At 43.3% G+C, this 24,975-nt stretch overlaps 1 protein-coding gene across 3 annotated transcripts; it reads right to left on the bottom strand.

The window, feature by feature from the left end:
- Positions 1–198: 198 nt before the first annotated feature.
- On the bottom strand, positions 199–21,599 carry ARSL (arylsulfatase L). Of its 3 annotated transcripts, XM_035029668.1 has the most exons (12): positions 21,321–21,599; positions 18,664–19,185; positions 17,679–17,723; positions 16,477–16,626; positions 14,945–15,066; positions 13,357–13,479; positions 11,119–11,542; positions 9,471–9,607; positions 7,213–7,347; positions 6,360–6,522; positions 4,142–4,263; positions 199–628 (listed from the first exon to the last, which is right to left on the bottom strand). In XM_035029668.1, the coding sequence occupies exons 3-12, from the start codon at positions 17,699–17,701 to the stop codon at positions 249–251; spliced, it is 1,779 nt and encodes a 592-aa protein (XP_034885559.1). In that variant the 5' UTR covers positions 17,702–17,723; positions 18,664–19,185; positions 21,321–21,599; the 3' UTR covers positions 199–248. The 3 variants fall into 3 exon arrangements, with proteins under 3 accessions (XP_034885559.1, XP_034885560.1, XP_034885558.1); XM_035029669.1 differs by lacking the exon at positions 18,664–19,185; XM_035029667.1 differs by lacking the exon at positions 21,321–21,599 and having other exon boundaries at positions 18,664–19,793.
- Positions 21,600–24,975: the final 3,376 nt, after the last annotated feature.

The following is a 24,975-nucleotide window of genomic DNA, read 5'->3' on the forward strand; positions in this document are numbered from 1 at the left end:
GCTGGGGTCCGGTGATGGAAATCCCCATGGCCGGAGGATCTTTACTCCTCATTTCGTTGTTGGGGGGCAGGGGGCCTGAACAACCCTTCGGTGGTTTGGTTTACTTGGGGGTGACTGCATGCCGCTGCGTCTTCCTTATACCTTTTGTGTTTTGAAGTGCAAAACTATTCCACCCACGTAAACGGACGAGGACTGAACTTCACCGGGGAGTTGTATTTCGACCAGAAGTGCGGGGATCAGGGAAGGAGCTAGCTCTCCCTGGCAGTCAGTGATTCTGGGTCTCCCTCCCAATCACACCAGCAGAGGGGGAACCGGCCGCAGCAGGGCTGGAGCCAAGGTCTCCAGATGTTGCCCCACGTGTCCAGCTGCAGAGGAACCGGGCTGAGCGTCCGGCGATGCTCCTCCACGGCCCATGCGACCGTGTCCATCACCTGATAGAACAAGGGCTCCGTGTCCGGGGTGAGGGCGTGGGCTTCGGAAGGGTCTTTGGACAGGTCGAAGAGCAAAGGTGGGTTGTGATGGGCCACTTGGTCCCCGGAGCACGGGCAGACCCCTCTCCCGTAGCAGGCGCCGGCTCCCTCTGGGTGGAACACTGGGGTCGTGTAGTGGACTTTCCATAGTCTTCCTCCTGAGGGAAGGACAAGAATCTCAGAAGGTTGACGTGGAGAAATAGAATGCATTGCTGGAGAGAAGCCCAGATGAATGGACGAACAGATGTGGTCCACCCACACCATGGGATGAGATTCAGCCATAAAAATAAATAAAGCTCTGAGACCTGTGGATAAACCTCAAAAACAGGATGCTCAGTGAGAGAAGCCAGACACACAAGGCCACAGAGTGCGGGATCCCATTTGTATGAGACGTGCACAACAGGGAAATCCATAGACCCAGAAAGGAGAAGAGTGGATGCCAGAGGCTGGGGAGGAGAATGGGGGGTGAGTGCTAATGAGGACAGGGTCTCTTTGGGGGAAGGGAATGTCCTGGTACTAGATACAGGTGATGTTTGCACAACATGGTGAATATGCCAAATGCCCCAAAGTTGTACATTTTAAACGAGTGAATTTTACAGTGTGTGAATGTTAGGGACTGAAATCGTGTCCGTCCGAAATGCATATATTGCATCCCTAACCCCCAACAGAATGGAATTGGGAGGTGGAGGCTTTGGAGATTAACAGGTCACAAGGACAGAGCCCTCAAAAATGGGATGAGTGTCGTTACGAGAGTCAGAACAGAGCTTGCTTCCCTTGTGTGTCTCCACCACGTGAGGACACAGCAAGGAGGTGGTAGTCTACCGCCCAGCAGAAGCCCATCTAAGGGTGTCCAACCCCCAGAACTGGGAGAAGTAAGTTTGTTGTTTGTAAGCCACCAGTCCCTGGCGGTCTGCTAAGACTGAATTCCGGCTCGGTACAACTGTTTGCAAAGGAGGGAATTCCTCAGGTCTTAGGTAGTTCCAGGCAGGATGCTCAGAGCCTTAAAATGGCAACAGCTGTTCTCCTGAAGCTTGCTCCAAGGCTCCTGGCAGCTAGCTAGGAAGGCAGCCACAGGAAAACATCGGTAGGCAAAGGAAGGGAGGGAAGGAGGAAGGAAGGAAGGAAAGGGGAAGGGCGGAGCAAGTCATAGCAAACCACCTCCAGCCTCTGGGAGGGCACCAGACCGAGCTCTGCCTCAGGAAGGGACTTTGAAAGAATGGAAGGAGGGGCCATGGAGGTCCCTGCACCAGCCTCCTGCCCAGAGTTGGGTTGTGCTAGCCGCACAGCCTAGCCTCCCTGGCTTCCTGCTGCTTCAGGAGGGAGGCCTCCATGCCCATCCTTTGTATCCGCCACAGGGCAGTGAGTCTGGGGAAGTCATGTGTGTAACTGGAGGGTAGAGAGCAGGATTCTGGTGGGCCTGCCTCCTCCAGGAGCAGCTCCAGGGGCAGAAAGACCAGGAAGCAGGGACAGATATGGGTCAGGATCAGGGCTGCTCCTGGGATCTAAGAAGGAGGCCAGGAAGCACAGCCCTGTGCACCTAGCAAGTGTGTGCAAAGGAGGGCATGCCTCCCTCTTTCCTACCCCCTGCCTGAGTCCTGCTCCCTGGGGTTGGCACCACTGTGCTTTGGTATTTACAGACGTGTACCCTGTGATTAAAATCTCTGGCTTCTGTCTGCCTCTGAGCACTTATGGTGACCTAGCAGCTCCCAGCTTGCTCACCTGTGACCTGGGGATAGCCATCCTCATCTGCCATTGTTTCCAGGGTGAAATGGAATACTATCCATCTCATGCTCATTAAAGGTCACTCATTGCTATCATAATTCAGCAAATGTGTTGAGCACAAAGAGAAGACAGACAAAATCTTAGTGAGGGGAAACAGGCCCAACTGTGGTAAACACACAGAAATAAGAAAACTGCAGTGTGGAAGATGATGGTGAAGGTGTGAGTGTGTGGGGGCCATGGGTGCACCATGGGGGAATTGTTTGGGTCAAGAAAGCCTTGCTGAGAAGGTAATATTGCCTTTGAATATCAGGAATGAGCCAGTCACATGGAGATCCTGTCCCCCTGTGAGTGTTCTCAAAGATTTGGGGGGGCTAGCTCATAGGACAAGGAGGAATTTGGAGGAATTTGTTCCAATGTGTGTGCTGCGGGTGGTCTTGGGATGGCTTTCAGAAGGGAGCTAAGTGGATTATGCATGTAGGATAAACAGTGGATCTGTGAAGGCCAGTTAAGGTGCCACTGAAGAGGCTTGGATAATGGGAATACACTCCCCATCTACTCCCCTTGAAAAAATACAGAAGTATTCACCCAATGACTGAGAGATGAGGGGTCAGTAATGGGGTAGCCACAATGTACAAGAACAGATTTGAACACTGGACCCAGTTATTTGTGCTGCCAGGCATGCATGGATGTAGACTGAGATATACAATGGAATGACAGTTTTTAGAAAACCCCCCAAAAGGGAAGGAAATGTGTAATACATAATTTAAAAAAATGAAAGGTAACAATAAAAGCCTTACCAGATTACAATAATATTGAAAAGAATGGATGTAAAGGGAGGGACATTCAAAGAAAAAAAAGTCTATGGTAGCTTCCTCAAATAAGGGAGATCCCAAGAGGTATTTCTTCACTCTTGATTCAGAGGGCCAAAGACTTCTAGAGAATAGGAATGGAAAGATGAGTTAAATCACAAGGAGAATACAGCCCTTCCCAAACACTGGAGGAAAAAAGAATCACAAAACCTATGCAATCACAAAGTCACAAATCTAATCAATCTGTAAGGCAAATCCAAAAGACAGGAGAAAATATCAGGAAACGACAGAGTAATAGGGAGATGGAAATGACGAAAAGCCACTCAAATAGGTGAAAACTCTGTTATCAGAAGATAAAGGTAGCAGCAGAAATCAATTATGTATAAAATTTAAAAATAACAGTTCTTAAGTAAATGCAAGAACTGAATTTTTAAAAGAAAAATAATCCCTGAAAACAGAAAACCTCTGGGAATGACAGTTAGGTGAAGATGGACAATAGATTCATATAAACATGGAGGCAATTAAAATACAATGAAATTACTTGGGACAGAAACAATATGCTTGATGAAAGGAATACTTTTTAAATAAGAAGAATAAGTGGAGGGACATAACATGTTTCAGTTGGGAAAATCTGATACTGTAAAGATAACCAATCTTTTTCCTGAGTTAATTTACACATGGGATGCAAAGCCAATTCAGATTCCCATGGGATTAAAAAAAATCTTGCAAATGATTTTACAGTTCCTTTAAAAGGCCAGTTGGGCCAAAATAACCCAGGAAATTTTGAAATGCAAAAATTATTCAGTATGGGCTTTGCTGCTTAGGTCACAAAGTTATGATTATTACAAGGATGAAATCATGTCATCGAGTGAAGGTGGTTGAGACAGGTGGAAACCAATGTAGATTAAGAGCACAGGCTTCAAAGGTGAGAGGCAGACTGGAACACTTGTGTGCAGGAAAGCCATATGAAAATCCCCTAAGCAATGGTTATGTGGTGATAAGGTGATTGACGGCTTGCATCAGGAACGATGTTGCTGAAGTCAGGGGAAGGTACTGCTAAGAAAGAGAGAAAAGAGCTAGTGTGAAGAAGAGCCATCAGAGCAGAAGCCAAGATGTGACTCAGTCACCCAGAGTACTCACCGTCCCGTTGGAGCCAGCGGACTGCGTGCAGGAAATTCTCACAGTAATGCAGCAGGAACTCGTGGTCAGAGTGCTGTGCTGTCCCCAGCAGCAAGGGCAGCAGGTCCCGGCCATCAATCACCCTGCAGACAGGAGCACAGGGACTCAGGGATGCTGCAAGTGTGCATGGAAGGCATGCTCGAGCCTTAGCAATTAGGGAAGCATTGGAACAGCCACCTCCATTATTCATCTACAAACACCACCTTTGGCTAAAAGATCACCAAGGATCCAGCATGCTCGGCTTAAGTTATTACCTGCCCAACCTTATTAGGAATGGAAGAATAAGCTGAAGATTCACTGAAATGCCTTTTTGGTTTTATACTGTATTGGACTCTAAGCCATTATAGTATATGGTGTATTCTTCATCAACACTGGGTACCATTTCCTTGTCTGCAGAGTGCCTTGCCTCCACACCCCTCCTCCATCCCTGCCTGCCTTGTCTTCCTCCCCCTTCCCTTCCTTGTCTTCTTTAGTTTCCAAGATCCAGCTCCATTTCCATTCAGGATGGAGGTTTCTTGGGATTCCATTTCCATTTTCTCCGCCCTTCTTAGGAGAAAGCCTAAATCCACCACTTGTAATTTGAGGGGATGGCCCTGAGCATTTTATGTCCCAGGGATGTGGTCAGTTTTCAGGATCTTGTGTGTCAAATGTAAATCATCAGTACTGAGGATAGATTTTTACAAATGCCATGAACTTAGAAAAGCCATAAAAAAGGGATCTTTCTTCCTAATTTGACTAATGTTCTTCATCGAGGTAGAGAATTCAGAACCCCTGTAGATTTTAGAGTTACCAGTTACCATGAAAAATGAAATAAAAGAATCTATTTATCTATCTATCTACAACATATGTGTGTGTGTATGTGTGTGTATATATATATGTACACTTCCAAAAACATATATTCATATACACATAGACACATGTATATGTTTATGTGTCTGTGTATATATATATATATATGTGTATATATATATATATATATATCCAATGCTATATGGTTATATTTATTTACCTTCTAGTGCAACAACACATTTGCAATATACATGTCAGACAAATTTTTATTTTCAAAGCAAAAGATATGTTATACATTAATTTAAAAATTAGCACCCACTTAGGAAAAAATAATCAACCAGAGATATGATATTCAGTGCAAGAAAAAACAGGAGAATATTAAGGTAGGAAATATTCAACCTCTCTAAGGATAAAACAGTGAAAATTATAATATACACATATATGTATATTTGTATAGACATGTATGAGTGATTTATATATATATATATTACATGTACAGAATTTATATTTATTTTAGTTCTGTTATGTTTTAAAATAGACATCTCACATATGGCTAGTAGTGATTCCTAAGGAACAATTTGACAAAATATATCAAGAGATTTACCTATAAACAGTCATACTCTTTGACTCAGGAGTTCACCCTCTAAGGGATTCTTACTAAGGAGGTAATTATGACAGGCAATAACATGACAAGAAGGTATTTTTTTTAAGGCAAGGCTAATGTCCACATATAAGGGGACGGTTGAAAGAAAATAACATAAAGGCATTAAATTTTTTTGTCTATGCACAAAAATTTCTAAATATATATATTTGCATAAATATATATAAAACATGGAAAATATATCTAAATGATATATCTAAATCTACATATCTAGACCGATCTAGATAGATCTAGATCTAGATCTAGATAGATGATATATATCATACAATATGTAACTTATGAGAATCCCACATTTATTATTATATGATTGCATAATAATTATGATTATATATTGTATACATAATTTATTATCAGATTCTGAAATAATTTCATTTTCTATTTCCCCCCAAAATTTCTATAATTTTTTAGACAGAGGAAATTGGAATCTATGCAAAATCTCTACCACACTACATGAAAAGGAATTTCCTGTGGTAAATTGTTAGATTTTTTCAATGACCACCATAAAAAAATGGCTCCACTTAAGAATCAGGAGAAGGAAAATGGACATTCTATGCATAAAATGAAGCAGACAGCTGAGCCCGGTAGCTAATAGCAAGGAGCCTAGAGTGTTTTCCCAGAGACTAATCTCATGGATGTGTTACACAATTCAAAAGGGACAATGACATTTCACATATATGCTTGTCTCTATGAAAAATTGAGTTGCTTGGGTTTCCTTGGGCTGTTCTGTACCTGTCCCGGGGCACCTCACCGCCCCCCAGCTGGACCACGGTGGGGAAAACATCCATCAGGCTGGTGGGCTCGTGGATCACTCGGCCGGCTGGCAGCACCCCAGGCCACCGGAAGATCCCTGGGACGCGGATTCCACCTTCCCAGCCCCCCATCCCTTTGCCACCTGTGTGTAAACATGAACAGAAAAGAATGTGATTGTGCCATGTTTTTTTTGGCAGCAAGTTTTATAATCTTTGGGGTACACCCAATAATGATGTGTCTGTAGTTGATAGAATTCCAGTTTGAATATGATGCGGCCACCACTCTCCTTGGATGCATTGCCTAATTCCTGAGTCCATCCCACTTGATGAATGGCTAATCAAAATGTGGTTCATCCATACAATGGAAGATTATTCAGCCATGAAAAGGAGTGAAGCACTAACACTTGGCACAATGTGGATGAACCTGGGAAACATCATGTGAATGCAAGCCAGTGGCCTAGGACCACATATTGCATGATTCCATTTACATGAAATGGTTACAATAGGGAAATATACAGAGATTGAAATAAGTCAGTGGTTGCCAGGGGCTGGGCACAGGGGGAACCAGGGAATGATTGCAAATGGGTACGAATTTCTTTTTGTGGAGATGACCGTGCTCTGCAGTTTAGTGGTGATGATGATTGCACAATTCTGTGAATATACCAAAAACCACTGCATTGTGCTAAGAAAAAAAAATCAAGTAGGAACATGACAAATTATAAAAAGCAGTAGTCCCTGGTGACTCTTGAGGTGGATGGACCCATTCCATGGGAAGGGTTGGGAACTAGAGGGTGGGATAAAAACCATACACAAGAATCTGGTCATCTCTCTACCTTTGTAGATTCCATTCCAGCCGCCATACTGGTTGTTTCTGAGTTGAGCCTCTAAAGATCCCCCATGATCCGATGTAAAATAAACAAGGGTGCTGTTAGTCAAACCTTCCATATCCAAAGTAGCAAGGATCTGCCCTGCAAAGAATACATGTATTTGAGCTGGTCAAAATGGAAAATTATCTTGAACCAAAGTATTCAATGTATGCTTCAACGTTTTGGACCTCTCCATGAGAATGAGCCTTTAGTGTTAACATATAATGGTAGTAACTAGCAGTAAAATCATGCTATCCTGAGTATCACTGACCCAAGATTCATATATGCCCTATTCTGTTTCCAAAAGTTTCAGGCAAGCTACAGGGTATAGACTACATAGGACAAAACAGCAAAAACTTAAAAAGGAGGCAAAAGAAGATTATAGAGTCAACCATACTTCAATTAAACAAAGGGAAAGAGGGGAAAAAAAGGAAAGAGATAAACAGGGTCTAGGAAAGAGGCTGACAATGGCATTGGCCATGTATGTCCATTGATGAAGAATAGTTTACACTGTGGCTCTAAGTTTCTTATAGTTACATGAAAGGGAAATCTTATGGTTGATGCAATTCACCATGTCTATGAGATTTTTTTTTTAATTGGATGGCAAGAATCATATTATTTTATTTCTAACAGTAGACAAAACTTTCAATCTACTTTTTCATGAGGACCCGGTGTTGTGAAAGCTGACTATGGTCTCAAATAGATCCTGTTATTGGATAGCTTTTACTTCTACCTTATCTGTGTCCTTATATTTAAACAGTAGGTCCTTTGGGTTGGGTCTTGTTTTTTCTACGGTCTGATGACCCTGCATTTTCATTGGTTTGATTGAGCACAATTAAGACAATTGTCCATTTGCTTAGCTTAAAATTAACCAAGTCACTATTTTTTCTTTCTTTGTTCCATCCATTGTTCAGCCATTTGTTTGTCTTAGTTGCTTTGTTTTGGCCACAGATTTAAAATTTGTGGTTCTATGAAATCCCCTTCCTTTAATTAATAGATATTATTATTTTTTTAGAACAGCTTTAGGTTTTATAGATAAGCTGAGTCATAGTGACATCAAAGAGCCAATACTAATAAACTATTATTAACTAGAGTCCGTAGTTTCTATGGTGGTTCACTCTTACTGTTGTACATTCTAAGGGTTTTGATTAAATGCATTAATGCCATGTACCCAGTATTATAGTATGAGACAAAATGGTTTCTCTCTCCTAAATATCCCCTGTCCCGCACCTACCTACACCAGGACAATGATTTTCATTAAAAAAGTTATCATACCATGGCTTGATTGAGTTTGAAACTGGAACACAGAGGCACTGAAGCCATAGAGAAGATTCTTGAACTATGTCTTAAGAGCTCCTTATCTTGATGGACTTAGGGGGTTCTTAACTCTGTACTGTAGAATTTCAGACTTTATCATTCCATATGTATTTGATTACATATATCTGCACATGTATTCATTTAAAAGATTTTCCCTCAAGTTGTGGCATGGTGAATTCTGTTTTAAACACTCAAGATTTGACATCACATAAAATAGCCTGTATTTTCCAGTGATTCTCAATCTTTTCCACACAAGGACCATAATGGCAATGATGAGTGAGTTTCTCCTGAAGTCCCACTGGGGACATGATGTGACATCTATCTTTGCTTACATGTCTCCCAACCTCCAACGTTTTCCCCAACAATTCACTCAAATGATGCATTTTCCTCCAAGGTGATGTTTTCAATGGATTTTTAAAAGTATGTTTTCTCCCCAAATCTCCGATTCCCATTATCCTGCAGGCCCCAGCCCTCTCTGTCCACCACCATGTCAACCCAAGGGCACCCAAGTCCTTGCTTGAGACTCAGGGGAGAGGCTGTGTCCATATCCATGTACCCACTGAAAAAAATGTGCACTCTGTGTCATACCACTCATCATTCCAAACCCAGGAGATGCACGAGGAGAACAGAGCAAGACAATCCCACCCATGGGGATTTTAATCTATGTTCTTCCAGGGAAAAATAAAAAAAATCAACCCACCCAAGACAGTGTGATAAGCAGAAAGAAAGCAAACACAGTGAGGAAAAGGCTATGCTTGCTTACACCCTTCACATTCAATGAGATCACATTACTCACACTGCCTCTTCCAGCTTCAGGCTGGATTAATCTCATCTCATTCTGTATGTCCTTTCCTCCTGCTGTTTTGGAAGGGGAACCAGTCCTGTTTTCACCGGGAAAAGGCACTTACCCAGCATCCAGTCCATCTCTTCCGTGTTATCCCCATACAGCCCATGCATGCTCTTCCCGTGGAATGTCTCTGTCGTGATCAGAGGGGTGTGCACGTGTAGAAAGGAGACAAAGAGGAGGAAAGGTCTGTGCTTGTTCCTGAAATAACAGTGACTGGAGTTATTTCTACGTAAAGTGCAGACTGAGGTCCTAGAGATGCAAAATATGGATCTAGACTGTCATGTCCTTAAACAAGTGTATCTGTTACTCTTTAATGTGATGACTAACTTTCTAAAGTCTGTTGAAAAATTCGCACTGATGTTATACATATTTTTCCTGAATTTTATCAATTTATAACTCTACATACTTCTGGTAAGTGAAGGTAAGACAGAACACCAGGCAACTGTCTGATCTGACATTTATTTCAATTACTTCAGGATATGTTCTCACCTTGAACCTTAGCATACAGAATAAAGTGATACTGCATATTTAGTTTTCTTTTTAATCGCCTTCAAGCAACAAAGTTTAGGATATGACATGGTTATTTTAAAACACACTTTAAAAATGACATTAGGTTATTAATTTCAATTTGAGTGTTCCCCCATCTAGGTGATGCCTCATCTGTCCCTCTCTCCATCTGATCTCTATGGCCCACTCTGTTCTTAAAGAACTGAAACAAAAGCGAACATCTTAGACTTACTTAGGACACATTAGGTCACCCGCTGTAATTTGCAAGGTACGGTTGCCCCTTGAATAACACAGGTTTGAACTGTGCAGATCCACTTATATGTGCATTTTTTAAAAATATAAATACAGTACAGTACTATAAATGTATTTTCCTTATGATTTCTTTAATAATGTTTTCTTTTCTCTAGCTCACTTTGTAGTAAGAACTCAGCATGTAACATACAAACTATGTGTTGATCGACTGCTTATGCTATCAGTAAGATTTCCAGTCAACAATAAGCTATTAACAGTTAAGTTTCGGGGGAGTCAAAGTTATATGTGATTTTCAGCAGCACATAGTTTCAGCGTCCCCCCCAAGGGTCAACTGTAATTATCAGCATCATTTCTGACCCATGTTAGACAATTCCATGAAAAGAATGTTCTGAAACATGATCACAACCTTATCACCACCAGGTGAATTGGGGTTCAATGGTGTCTCATACTTTACTGGAACACACTTGGGGAGCATGGAACTGCCCCTGTGTGGTGTAGCTTTTCATCATGCCCCTCTTGGCTCTGACATACTAAGTGCCTTTGTTATTCAAATTTACATTCAGCATAAAGTTAGCAACAGGACAACTTAGTTCTGAGGATAGAGCTTTAAAAATATTTATAATTTATTATAAACCTTCAAGGGATTCAGTTTGTTTTATTAGTTAAATATGGCCCGTGGTGATGAGTGGGTACTTACCTAATGGGGATTGCTCCAAGTAGGAGGGGACAGCAGCAAATTTCAACTGACTTGTCATCTGTTTCAATGGGCACAATCAGGTTGGGCTCAACTGAACATCATCTCTGACACACTTTACCAAAAATATCTTTCTGGCCCAGGGTGATTTCACCATTCATATCTCCATTACAGAAAGAAAGTGGAAAGACTTTTTGAAATGCATTTTCATCAGGGACCAGAGCACTAGGATGAAGCTAACCCCTTCGGTGCTCACCTTTGGACAAAGGACGAGGCCTCTTTGAGAATAAGAGACGTCGTCCTTTGAAAGTGCATGGGCTGCTCAGTGATGGTGTGGTTTCTCATCAGAAAGCAGTCTGCGTGAACAATCAAGACCCCCATGAAATAGGAGGTCATGAAGAGCAAGATGGCTGCAATGGTCGACCAGATGACCGGAGTCCAGGAGCCCGATGTCAGGTGGGTGAGTTTCCCAGTGGTGAGTGTGAGGGCAGTGAAGGCCATGATTTGGAAGCAGACATTCAGTTTGTGCTCCATGCCTGCACGCTTCTCTGACAGTTCCCAGTGGATGCAATCTCCCATCATGGAAAAGGGCATTCCATAGAAATGGTCGAATCCGTGGTTGAGCGGGTGGTGGCAATGATCGTTGGAAGATTCACAGTTGAGACCCAGATGCCATTTTCCTGAAAGGGAAAAAGGATGCCCATGTGACAACTAGCTGATCATTGATTAGTAGGTATTGCGTGCTTGCCACATTCCAGGTGCTGTGCTGCACGCAGGAATAGGGTAGGGAAGTAGAGGGATGTAAGTAGTGTTCATGGCTATTTCAACCACAACTTGGCTTCATTGAGACAGAGGAATGAAGACCCTGTGTGGCAGCATTACGTGGTATATTGCTTTCTGTGCTGCTGAAACAAATTACCATAAACATGGTTTCTTAAAAAAATAGGAATTTATGCTCCCCATAGTTCTGAGGCCAGAAGTTCAGAATCAAGGTGTTATAGGGCCATGCTCCCTTTGTAGGCTCCTGGGGAGGATCCTTCCTGCCTGTTCTAGCTTCTGGGGGCTCTAAGCATTCCTTGACTTGTGGTCATATCCCTCCCACCTCTGCCTCTGTGGGCACACTGCCTTCTCCCCTTCTGTGTCATATATTCCTCTGTGTCTCTCTTAAAAGGGCTTTTGCCCTTGCCTATAAGGACCACCTGGGTAATCCTGGAAAATCTCCTCATCTCAAGATCCTTAATTTAATCACATCGGCAAAGACCCTTTTTCCATATAAGGTAATATTTTTTTAGCTTCCAGCGTGTAGGACATGACATCTTTGATGACTGTTATTCAGTCTACTGTACCTGAATTTTCAAAGGTCTGTGGCAGAGCAATAAGGAAGGCACAGAGTGCTCACCTTGTTCTAGAAAACAATCTGCTGTACTCAGCATGGGTAAAGGGTTTCCTGACTTTGGAATTGTCCTTCTCTTTGTTAAACCACTGTAATGGTGGTCAGGGTCATGGTAGGAGATACGTTCTACAGAGCACACCTTTCAATTCAATCAATGGCAGATGCTTAGCTTCTCTACTGTCACTACTAGAGTGTTGATAGAGACCTGTGTGTCTTCCCACCACCCCAAATGACCGTCTCTCATCCAGAAAACCTCATGAGATTTTCCAAGGAATGTTCCATGAGAATAGACTTCTGTCTCAAAAAAAAAAGATAATGAGCCTATTGGATTTGATATTTGGTGTATCAGCTAGTCTTGGTCTTTATGATCAATAAATGGCCCTGTTAATAAAAATTGTCACTATAACATGATAATGACAGTGACAGGTTGGTCCCCTGTCAAGAAACTACTATCCTTTTTTTTTTTAAGACTTCATTTATTTATTTGACAGAGAGATAGAGAGAGAGCACAAGTAGGGGAAGCTGCAGGCAGAGGGAGAGGGAGAAGCAGACTCCCTGCTGGGCAGGGAGCCCGACGTGGGACTCAATCCCAGGAGCCTGGGATCACGACCTGAACTGAAGGCAGCGGCTTAACCGACTGAGCCACCCAGGCGCCCCAAGAAACTACTACCCTTAACTGTACTTCATTCTATACATGACATGGTTATTGACATCCAGAAAAATAAGCATGCTATTTATGGAAACAGAGAGGGAAGAATTATGCCCTGCAGTCACATTTCTGTGCAGAATTTAGGGAAAACAACATTATGGAAATTGTTGGTAACTTGTTGACATTAGAAAAAAGTTTTCCTTTTTTTTTTTTTTTTTTATCATGTGTATCAGCAAATACTATGAAATGCCAGGTGTTTCATTAAGCTGATATATCTTGAGCATCTACTTCGCACTAGGCAGTCTGGGTACTGAGGTCATTCCTGCATTCATGGAGCTTTCTGTCTGATGGACAATCCCACTGCATTAAAACCATTTCATTTCCAAGCTTTTTGGCTGAATACACTCTCCATATAAGGGAAATGTGCTTAATACTTAAAAAAATGTACATACCTATTAGCCCAGTGGCATATCCTTTGTCTTTTAATATTTTTGCAAAAGTTGTCTCATTGGTTGGGAGCCCTCCAGATACTCCGGTCCACTGAAGAACACGATAACCATTGCTGGAAACCATACCTTTGGGGAAGCATTTTCAAAGAAATGTTACTATCACACAGTGACATTTATCATTATTAATTTTCATTTAAAATATGCAGTGAAACATTAATTGAAAACTTAGTGAGAAGACTTATTGTCCTGTTACGTGAAGGTTATAAACACAAAGAGAATTAAGTGAAAAAGGAAAGAGAATTAAAAATAGTTTTATAATTTTATCAACTCTTTATATAATCCAGAGATTCTCAAACTCATCTGTACTTTGGAATCATTAGAGAAGCTCCAAAATATTCTGAAACCTGGTTGTCAATCCAGAGGTTGTGATTTTATTTTATTTTAAGATTTTATTTATTTATTTATTTATTTATTTATTTATTTATTTATTTATTTATTTAAGGGAGAGAGAAAGAAAGAGTGTGTGAGCAGGGGGAAAGGTGCGGGGGGGAGGGAGAGGGAGAGAATCTCAAGCCGACTCCAGGCTGAATGTGGAGCCCCCGCGAGGCTCAATCTCACAATGGTGAGATCATGACCTGAGCTGAAATCAAGAGTTGGATGCTTAGCCAACTGAGCCAATCAGGTGCCCCCCAGAGATTGTGATTTTACTTGGTTGGGGTGGAATTTGGGATTTGGAATGGTTGCAAGATGCCCCAGAAGATTCATGTGTGGTAATAAAGTAGGGAGCAATGGATATAGTTCATACTGACCCAACATATCCAAGGCATCTACTCAAGTGTTTAAAAATGTAGGTTAAATATTTTTCTAAAGCTCTGCAGTAAACGGTGGAGAAACACTGACTTGGAAGATGCTCTGTGCCTCCTAGACCATTTTGATGAATATAGTTCAGTCTTACTAGAGAAGATCTACTTGGCTCCAAGACTGAACATATCTCATCGATCATCATTTGGGAACTAGGAGAATTCTTTCTGAGATTTTCTAAAACTTTGACCATGCATCTGGTTCAGTGGAAGACCAGTGGAACATAAATTTACATTAGCCAGGATTCCTTCTTCCCTGGGGGCATGAGAAAATACCAGGGACCCATACATATGAGGGTCTGTGAGAGTCAGTTTAGTGTGTCACATGGCCAGGCCAGTCCCCAGTTATTCAAACACTAGTCCACTAGTTTAGGTTTTTCTATGAAGGTCTTTCAAGATATGGTTAACATCTACAATCAGTTGGCTTCAACTAAAGGAGATAACTCTTGATATGGAGGTTCCTTATCTTTAGGGCCAAAGGGCAGAAGGATGCCAAAGACATCACACAGACTTTTGAACTTTTGGTCTACTCTCTACTCAATCCCCCCTGCCTGTGTCACCTCATTACCTGTGGGGTTCTATAGCTCTTACTGACTCTAATCTGATGGTAGAAATATGGAGGGAGTAGATTATTCTCTCCCCACTACAGCAGTGGACACACGCTTTAATACCTCTAATATAGGGAGTGTGTTTTCCTCCAGAGCCATGGCTAGACATGAGAGAGGACAAACCTGATCGGAGAGGGTATCTGCCTGTTAGGAAAGCAGCCCTGCTTGGGGTGCACACTGATGCAGCTGCCACATGCTGTGTGAGCATCACACCATCCTCTGCAAGGCGGTCAATATTTGGAGTCCTACAGAGGGAAACATGAACAGTGTTATTCCTTAACAGACAAGCACATAGGTTTTTCTACAAGCATATATACATATTTAATAGAAATTTGGCCCATCAATGTCCATATAGCCAAGCTATGGAAAAAGCTCTTATGTCCACCAACAGATGAATGGATAAAGAAGATGTGGTCTATATATAGACAATGGAATATTACTCAGCCATCACAAAGAATGAAATTTTGCCATTTGCAATGACGTGGATGGAACTAGAGGGTGTTCTGGTAAGCAAAATAAATCAGTCAGAGAAAGACAATTACCATATGATCTCATTCATATGTGGAATTTAAGAAATAAAACAGAGGATCATAGGGGAAGGGAAGGAAAAAATAAAACAAGATGAAATCAGAGAGGGAGACAAGCCATAAGAGATTCTTAACTATAGGAAACAAAGGGTTGCTGGAGGGGAGGTGGGTGGGGGATGGGGTAACTGGGTGATGGACATTAAGGGGGGCACATGATGTGATGAACACTGGGTACTATATAAGACTGATGAGTCACTGAGCTCTACCTCTGAAACCAATAATACATTATATGTTAATTAACTGAATTTGAATTTTAAGAAAAGAAAGGAAATCAGCGCATCATCATTTAACACATCAAGGTATTCTTAGGAATGACCAAAAGTCAGTGGCAAGAACTTCAAATATCATCCGAACCATCGAAGAAACATAAACTCAATTCGATATTGTTTACTAAGTTTCTTCAACATGCTGGGGTATGGAGATGGGCATCATGGGTAATCCAGAATTGAGAGTCTGGAGTGCCTTCTCTCATGGGACTCACAGTTTTGATCAGAAAATTGGACCTCTTGGCACCAACATATTGTAGTCGGTACGTGAGGGTGGGATTCAGATGCATGTTGGTGGTGTTGCCTGAGCTGGGTCCCCAAGGGCAATTAGAATGTGATCAAGGTGATGGGGTGAGCTCATTCTAAGACAGATGTGCCAGCAATAACAGTGAGCCTGTCATATCTGGTGGTGACGGGGACAGGGATTTGTCCGTCGGAAGCAGAGCTTTTCAGCAGGGAGCCCTGAAGTCATGCTTGAGTGGGTGGACTTGGGCTGATGGGTGGAACTGGAGTGTGAGTAAGCTTGGGTTTTTGACTCTGATGCAACACCAACGATTTTTTGAACATTGTCCATCATGGACCATGCTGATGGAAACCACGTCTAAAAGTGAAGTGATGAGTCACAGGTAGGATGAATCTGAGCTGGGGTTAGTGCTGGGGTAGGAAGAAGGAAGGGTTAGGGGGCGTGAAAGGAAGTGTGTGCAGAATCCTGTGGAAGTTTGGATGGCGCAGATGAAGAGTTGGATCCATTGTCAGTGGTGTCTTCCTCAGGGTGTCAGACGAGCGACTCTCGGACCCTTGCCTGATGCTGTTGTTGCCGTAGCAGCCAATGTCGCCAATGCCAAAATCGTCCGCCATCAGAAGAAGGATGTTTGGACGTGCACCAGATAAATCCCCACAAGCTGATGGCCTCACACCCAGAAGCACGCTGACTGTCACAGTCAGCCAGCTCCTGAAAGACAAGGTGCCAACGAACGCTTAAGTAACACTGCTATTCCATGTCATGTATGTGACTTCTGTAAGTGGGACTTTTGTAGGTGTGTCACCATTTTAGGGGACTTTGATATTAGCATCCCATTGCCAAAGAGTGTGAATACATTCTTAGGCATTTGATTTTTTTTTTTTTCTTCGTTGAAAACGATTCATGCTCTTGATGGTTTTATTTCAACTGTAAACATTTTTTTTTTTTTAAGCCATAGGGTCTGTTGTTAGGTGATCATACCCATGATTAAGAAAAAGCCTTATTTGGTTTTCTTTTTATGCATGGATTAGGTCTCCAGAAAAGTTATAACTCCTTCCCCTTTGCCCTTTCTTGATTTTTCCTTAAATAAGGAAACTGTGTTGAACTTGGGTATCTGTGGCACTTTGTAGGCAAGTTGGGCCACTGAGCAGAGCAAGACAGAGATGAACAGTCAGGGCAAGGGCTTACCAATGCCAACTGGTGATTCTGAGTCTATTAAAAGTCTCCATATATTCCAGCATGAATGTGACTGACTTTTTCACTCACGGATACCTGATGGGAAGTGGGTCTTTTGAAGTGATGGAGGTTCCAGCCCAGAGCAGAGACACCTGATATGGTGGTGGCATATCAGGAGAAAGAATTGCCATGGAGCTTGGTGGCTATCCCACTATCTTTACTACCATAACCGTGGCATCCGTGGAGGGAAGCCAACTTGGGCACGTGCATACACAGCAGGACAAGACTGTTGCAATCCCCAGTGCCATGGAATAAAGATGCGATTGGAGTCTCCGAAGAAGATTTGCAATATGGGCTCCCTGGAAAACCAGACAACTGGGTTTGGGAAAAGTGAAATAGAATTCCTTCAGAGGCTCCCGGGTGGGGAAGTGTGGATCACTGATAGGAATCCTGAGTTCCATAATCACTCCCCCAGATGTACCATCAGTGACTGAGTGAGCAAGACCACTCTGTCAATGTGTCCTCACAAAGGGACAAAAAGAAACGTAGAAGCAGCAGATTAAGGATCGCATGTAATGCTGTCTTACCAAGAGTGCTCCCGAGGTAACATGTTCTCTCCTGCCTTTTATTTCCTGGAAGAAATAAAGAGGTCTATCAGAACAAAGGCAGTAGATGTGCACTAATTCCATGTATAAAATACTAAGTACCTGAGGAAAGGGAGACTTTGACTCTCTGATGCTATCAATGAAACCTTAAAACAACAACTGAAAACTCATAAAAAGAATGGTCTTCCCCATTGAAAAGGCCCTTAAAATGCTGAACACTGTCTTAAGAAAGTAGAACCTGTGTCTACTGAGGGCCAGATGATACACATTTGGGGCTTTTCTACCCAGATGATCCTTGTTGCTACTACTCTGCTCTGCGACTATAACATGGCAGCCTCCATGGGCGATAGACACATGACCGGATGTTGTTGTCTTCCACTGAAAACCTTATTTACAGATCAGGTGAGTTTTGCCCCCATGAACCATAGATTCCTGATCTTTGATATAGAAGGTAGAAAGGAAAGAAAACGCAAAATTAAGTGTTAAGATTATTGACTTGAAATGATCTCCAATACAAGTATTTTTCAAAAAATTTTTACTTGCCATAAATACAGATAACAAAATTCACCATCATGACCATTTTTAAGTGCAAAGCTCAGTGGCATTGAACAGATTCACACCATTGTGCAACCATCCACCTCTGGGAATTTCTCATCTGTTTGAACCGAAACTCTGTCCTGATTAAATACAAACTCGCCATCCCACCCCCCAGCCCCTGGCTCAGACATTAAGGCAAAGCCAACTTTGGATTTTTGTGGGTCAATGACCTTGACCTGGCTTGGCCCTTGCAGTGACCTTGAAGCTCTACTCATCAGTTGTTTGAAGAGATGTTGGCTTCCATGGTGTGGGGGTAGGGTGCTCCTGAGTCTGGGGAGCATCCAGCCCTCCTATGAGCGCCACCCTGTGCCATGTGAGCTGCTCCCTGGGAGAGGCCAATGGGCTCTGTGTCCTTCCAATGCAGACTGACCTTTCTGTGTCCTTCATGTTCTGTGGATGTCAGTCCTTGCTCACAGGTGATACGGGGTTCTTTGCAAGCTCCCTGGCCATCTCAGGTGATTTCTCACACCTTCGCACACAGCATTCATCTCAGTGGAAGGACAGGGCAATGAGCCTGTGGTCAACCAGATGGCCATTATATGCTGCTGGGACAGGGCAAAGCTTGTGCAGAAAAAGACCCCACAGGATAGGTTCTTTTGCGGGCCGTATGTAGATACCGGAGACTGCATGCATCATAGGGAAGTTTTCAGATGCGATAAAGGCTAATGGGTTCCACCACTGGGCAAGGTCTAGCATCAAGCCATGGCTGTTTATTCACTTCACTTATTTCCAGGAAGGATTTTCGTGAGGCGTGAGCCACCCAGCTCCGTGCACGTTTTTATTTTGCTTCTGGAGGGTGCGTGATGTTACGCCTTGTGATAGTAGCTATGTGTTTTCTCTACCATCCAAAGTGTTTGGTTTACATCGAGACTCACTCTTCGTGGTGCTCATTCTATGGGTTTGGACAAATGTATAATGACATGGATCCACCGTTATAGTATCCTACAGACTGGTTTCGTAGCCCTAAAAATCCCCACTCTACCTTTATGTCATATTTGTTTGCTTGTTTGTTTTCTATTCACTAGGGAGCACGTTCCTTCCTCGGGGGCCAGGATGCAGATTTCAGGCAGCATGAACAGGCTGCACCTGTTCATCCCTCCCCGCCCCCAACCCCGGCAACCACTGACCTTTTACTGTCTCCATAAGTTTGCCCTTTCCAGAATGTCCTAGAGTCGGAAGCGCGCAGGGTGTGTGTTGTTCGTGAAGCCACTCCACTCCTCTGACGGACAGCTAAGGTGTCGGGGATTCTGTGTGCCTGATTTGCTTTTACAGGTAGAGGGTTTCGAACAGCGTGTCTCAGAATGAGCAGAGGAGGGAAGCTGGAAATGCTTTCTTTTCATACTATCCACGTGCAACCTACCTTTAGTTTGGTCCAGTGCACGACTTTGGGCTACACATCTTAAATCATGACCTCTTAGGGGGTCTGTATAAATATTTTTATTTATGTATATTTATAAATTACATACTATATTATTTATACATTATATGGTAATATATATACACATACTATACATTATTATATGGTAATGTATAATATGTATGTACTACATAAAAATATAAAATATATGCTATAGGATAAAGTAGACGTGGCCGTTATGTGCCGCTGAGACAGGAATTTTTTCTAGTTATACCTAAAATTTTGGTTTTTTGCCAGAAAAAACCTATTAGGGGATGCTTCTGACTTTTCTGGGGAAGGTGGCTGGTTATATCTGTCATATCTGGTTACGGTTGAGACTCTTTATCTGACAATCGTAATTGAAAACTCATATGAGGTTTCCTTACACCAAATCTTTGGCCTATCTTCTAAAGGATATGCTCTAGATATTTAGCTACGTAAAGGGAGTGACCTCTATGTAATGCAATGAGCTTCAATGACCTCAGCAGTTTATAGAATGCTGCATACTTTCCTTCAGATTGGCTTCCTGTTAGCAGAGAAAACTTTAAGAAAATACAAGCGGGGAGAAAAGCAGAGAGCAGCATGGTGGTTCCTAGGGGCTGGGGTTGGGAGGGCGCTGGAGAGGTGAGGTTTAAGGGACAAACTTACAACGAGAAGAGGATTAAGTTCCGGCGACCGACTGCACAACAGAGCGCTCATCCTCAACAGTGCTCAAAGTGGCTAACAGAGCAGATCTTAATCTTTTTCAAAGCGAAAAAAGGAATGGTAACTCTGTGACGTCTGGAAGGTGTTAGCTAGGGCCCGTGTCGTAATCACAGAGCAATTGGCCCATATACCAAAGGCACACGTGTGTCCGTCAAACTTAGACAATGTTATCGGTCAACTGGACCTCAGCTTTTAGAAAAAAGATAGGGAAGGGGCGCCTGGGTGGCTCAGTTGGTTAAGCCACTGCCTTCGGCTCAGGTCATGATCCTGGAGTCCCGGGATCGAGTCCCGCATCGGGCTCCCTGCTCAGTGGGGAGTCTGCTTCTCCCTCTGACCCTCCTCCCTCTCATGCTCTCTGTCTCTCATTCTCTGTCTCTCAAATAAATAAATAAAATCTTAAAAAAAAAAAAAGAAAAGAAAAAAGATAGGGAAAATGGGTGCGACGCATAATGTAGGCTTTGACTCTCTTCCAGACCGGGATGAGATTGCAACCCTGCTTCCTGGCTGTCCTCCAGCCCCAGGGCGGCAAGCCTGCCTTTGCCACTCCGTCTGAGCCCTGTTCCCAAATTTAGCTGAGTTTCCAATCTCCAGGACCCCTTCCACATCCAGTCCACATGCTTTGAGACCTGTAGGAATCTAGGATCCTTCCCTTTCCCCCACCTCTGGATTATGTTTCTAGTTCATTCCAGTCTGCATTGCTTTTGGAAATCACCCCGGGGAAGGGGAGGGGGTAGAAATGTGTCACTGATGTTTTCGCTTTTCATTTTCTCCCCCCTTTCTTTACAAAACTGCTTCTAAAAGATTTCTACAGACCGCCTCCGAGGACGTGGCGTGCTCTCCGTGGCGGGGTGCTGTTCGGGATAGCTGCCCAGCATCCCTGGACGTGCTGGGACCACCCTGCCAGGAGCCCCAGGAGAGCCGCTTACCTGAATGGCTGGAGGTTGGAGGTTGGAGGCGAGGGGCTGCTCGTGCAAGGCAGGGAATGGCCTCTCCTCGCCGGGGGCCAGAGGCACTCCCCCGCTGCAAGTCCCCAAGCCTGCTCAGGGTGCTACACGCATGTGCACAGCTGATTCGCTCTCCAGACCCACAGCAAGGAGGTGGCAGAAACCAAGTTCGGTTGTCCAGAGAGAACGGACAAGGCAGTCGCCGGCGACCTGGTGCTGTGGCAATGTGAGTTTTCTACAGAGCACCTTCTGTTCTTCATTATAAAACGGAACCCTCCCAGAAGGAGCCTGGAGGACTCGTGCTGAGAACAGTGACTCATTCATTCCCGACCTTTGTTCAACTCTGAGTGATATTTGCTGGCTGTGTCCCAAAATGGGAAAGTCGTCGCCTTGAAAAGTGCCTCTTAAATGGTCCTTAAATTTTGTAGCTTGTTTTCCCCCCTGACTCTGGCATCTGCCTCACAAATTTAAAAAAAAAAAAAAAAAAAAAAGGGAACAGAACACAGCTCTGCTTACATCAGCAAGCACCATCCTATGCAAATACCTTCGCACCTCCCTAACCCTATGACCATATTTGTGATCTCCTTCTGGGTTTTGTGTCATATTTGTTTGTTTGTTTGTTTTCTATTCACTAGGGAGCACGTTCCTTCCTCGGGGGCCAGGATGCAGATTTCAGGCAGCATTAGATGCAAATGTGATCCTTTCCCAAACTTTCCTGAGTAAGAGCTTTCTGCACACTGCTGGGGGTGGAATCCTATCAAAGGATGCATCCTCGAAGCCCCTCGTGTATTTTCTTCTTTCTTTTTTCTTTCTTTCTTTTTTTTTTTTTTGCTCTCAGCGGTCCGAGCATGGCCGAGTTGTGATTTGAGGCTCATGCTGGGCAGATAACCGTCTTTAACTCCACAGCTTCAAAAATTCTTTCCAAATTTCATAAAGCAAAGGAAGAAGGGTAGGCGCCCTTTCCGTGGGGATACCTGGCGCTCCATGGCAGGTCTGCTGAATGGTGCTGGTGTTTAAGGAAGACAGCCAGACTCCTTCTGTTGTTGTTTTACCTGACGTCAACTAAGAGAACACAGGTTTCTGAGATCTAAATCACAATTCCCAGGTGACCTGAGGTTCAGCGCACCTTGCTCTCCCTTCGGTGAGGAGACCGCATTCTTGGCTGGGGACCTTTTGACATTTAGGGACCAGGAAATTCTCTTCTGTAGGGGCGGTCCTGTGCATTGCGGGGTGTTACATGGCATCTCTGGTCTGCACCCCCCAGATGCCACTACCACCCATCCCACCCCGGGGTCGTGACAACCCACAATGCCTGCCAACACTGCTGCACTGAGGACCCCCAGTGACAATGCGTTTCACCAATGGCTGACACACACATGATCATCAAGTTCTGCTGGCTGTCACGGTCCTGCAGGGCAGGGGGCACAAGGAGGCTCTGAACCCAGACTTACAGCTTCTTGCTGCTTCTCCTGGAAGCTAGGGGTTCTTCCTCATAGCTGAGAAATCACAGGAACAAAGCCCTCGGCTACTTTGTACACACCCTGGATTTAGCGCCTCCCAGAAACCTATTTTTCTGCTGCCCTGAAACCAGGTCATTGTATGCTTGGGTTTTGAGTCATTTGGGGGCTCTCAGATGACATGTAACTGTGCATCTACATAGCGTTCATGAATTCCTGCCAGGTAAGTTCTAATTCGGACTGTACTCCCCCCCACCCCACCCCACCGCTACCCACCTGGACCTTGGGCTTCCACTGTTGTTTGCTTTTATGCCTCACGACTGTGGGGTCATATTTTATAGTATTCAGCAGCGGCCCAGACATCACACGGAGACTGTGGGATTGCCTTAAAGGCGAAACATGATCCCCAGGGAGAAAGGTCTGTTTGCAGAGATTGCACTGCAGGGTGAGGGCTTGGAGGATCCCAGGATTAGAATGTCTTTGAAGTATGGCCTCCTTGCAAGCTTGGCTCCTCGCTTGTAGCTCCAGAAATTATGGAGCCCTGGGTGAAACTGTGTTGCTGGGGTGATGACATGGCTGTGTTTTTCACGGTAATTCTCATGTGAACGTCTCTCCTTGTCCTTGTGCACCTATCCCCATTTTCAGGCTATAAGAAAGGGTAGACTGTAAGAAAGGGTACAATTAAATGAGAAAAAGTCCTATGATAGAAGCAATTCTTATATCCCAACCATCTATCTGTCATCTATCCATCCATCTATCATCTATCTACCCTTCTATCCATCATCTATCTATCCATCCATCCATCCATCTGTCCACCCATCCAGCTATCATCTATCCATCCATCCATCTGTCATCTATCCATCCATCTATCATCTATCTACCCATCCATCCATCATCTATCCATCCATCCATCCATCTATCCATCATCTATCTATCCATCCATCCATCTGTCCACCCATCTATCATCTATCTGTCTACCTATCTATCTTCTAAGCATGTCTTCTATCATCTACTCTTCCAGGAGTGTGTAACTGAATCTTGCATACAGCGTGTCTTCTGTGCCATGATATCTCCACCTATAAATGCAGCTAGCGATGCTCACCCTCCTCAGAAGTGTGTGTTGAGGCTTAAAGATGCAATGTTTATAAGACACATTTAGACCAGAAGACAGAAGCTACTCTTGAAAGTTTGCAATAGAATTTAAGATGCTGAAAAGCACCTTGTTGTACCCCTACTCTCTGCTGTTTTGAAAACCTAACTGGAGTCGTTGGTGGAGATTTTTTTTTAACCTTCTAAAAAATTTTAAATAAAAAAAAATTATCCTGGCAGAAAACGTATTTGAGTTAATTAAGTCCCCTTAATTATATATGTATGTTTGATGGCAGTTGAAAGCTGAGATGAAAGATCCCTTTGCTAAATAACTATGTACCAGCTGCCATGGTGGGTTATGCTTACATATAAAGATAATTGACAGACTTGAGTAGTACCCAACCGTGGTACTTAATAAATGTTTAATTATAATAGTGAGTGCAGTCACTTGGAACTGTGGCAGGAGCCTGGACACACAGGACCAGTGTCCACCAATGCAGGAGCTGGAGAAACAACTTGTTTCCAGTAAGTAAAATTTGTTAAGTTCATGTAATTCAATAGAAAATATGTGAAGTTAACGTAGTTCCAGTTTGGCATGCTTAAATTTTTAATGGTCAACAAGGCGGAGAGTGAAGGGCTGAGGATTCGTTGTATCAAATCATCTCTCTCTCTCTTTTGCGTTTTCTAGGATTTTATATAAATGGGATCAGGAGGTATTATATACTGTTTTGTGTAGCTTCTTTCACTCAGCATACTCAATTTGGAGATCCCTCAAGGTTGTTGACTAGATTATCAAGAGAGTACTCCTTGTCGTTGCTGAATGGTATTCCACTGGATTTGGGATGTCCCAGACTTGATTAATCCATTCACCTGTGAGTGGACACTTGTAGAATATGGATTTTATGTGTTTAAGGGTATTTATGCTATTCCGAGGGGGACAAGTAAGTGGGCTAATCAAAGGTCATGGAGGTGGGGGACTTTTGCTCGGTAGTAAAATGATAAAGTCTGTACAAGTAAGTTTACAAACTTTAAAATTTGTTCGTCCTTCCTTCCTTCCTTCCTTCCTTCCTTCCTTCCTTCCTTCCTTCCTT

The sequence above is a fragment of the Mirounga leonina genome, unplaced genomic scaffold (assembly GCF_011800145.1).
Source record: "Mirounga leonina isolate KUSES-001 unplaced genomic scaffold, KU_Mleo_1.0 Mir_268, whole genome shotgun sequence".
Classification (NCBI taxonomy): domain Eukaryota; kingdom Metazoa; phylum Chordata; class Mammalia; order Carnivora; family Phocidae; genus Mirounga; species Mirounga leonina.

Coding starts and splice junctions, on each gene's coding strand:
- ARSL (XM_035029669.1), bottom strand. CDS start 17,701: ATGTTACCTCGGGAGCACTCTTG. Junction 15,067..16,476: donor TACGGCAACAACAGCATCAG/GCAAGGGTCCGA, acceptor TTCCCTCTGTAG/GACTCCAAATATTGACCGCC. Junction 4,264..6,359: donor GGTGAGGTGCCCCGGGACAG/GTACAGAACAGC, acceptor TCCTGTCTGCAG/GGTGATTGATGGCCGGGACC.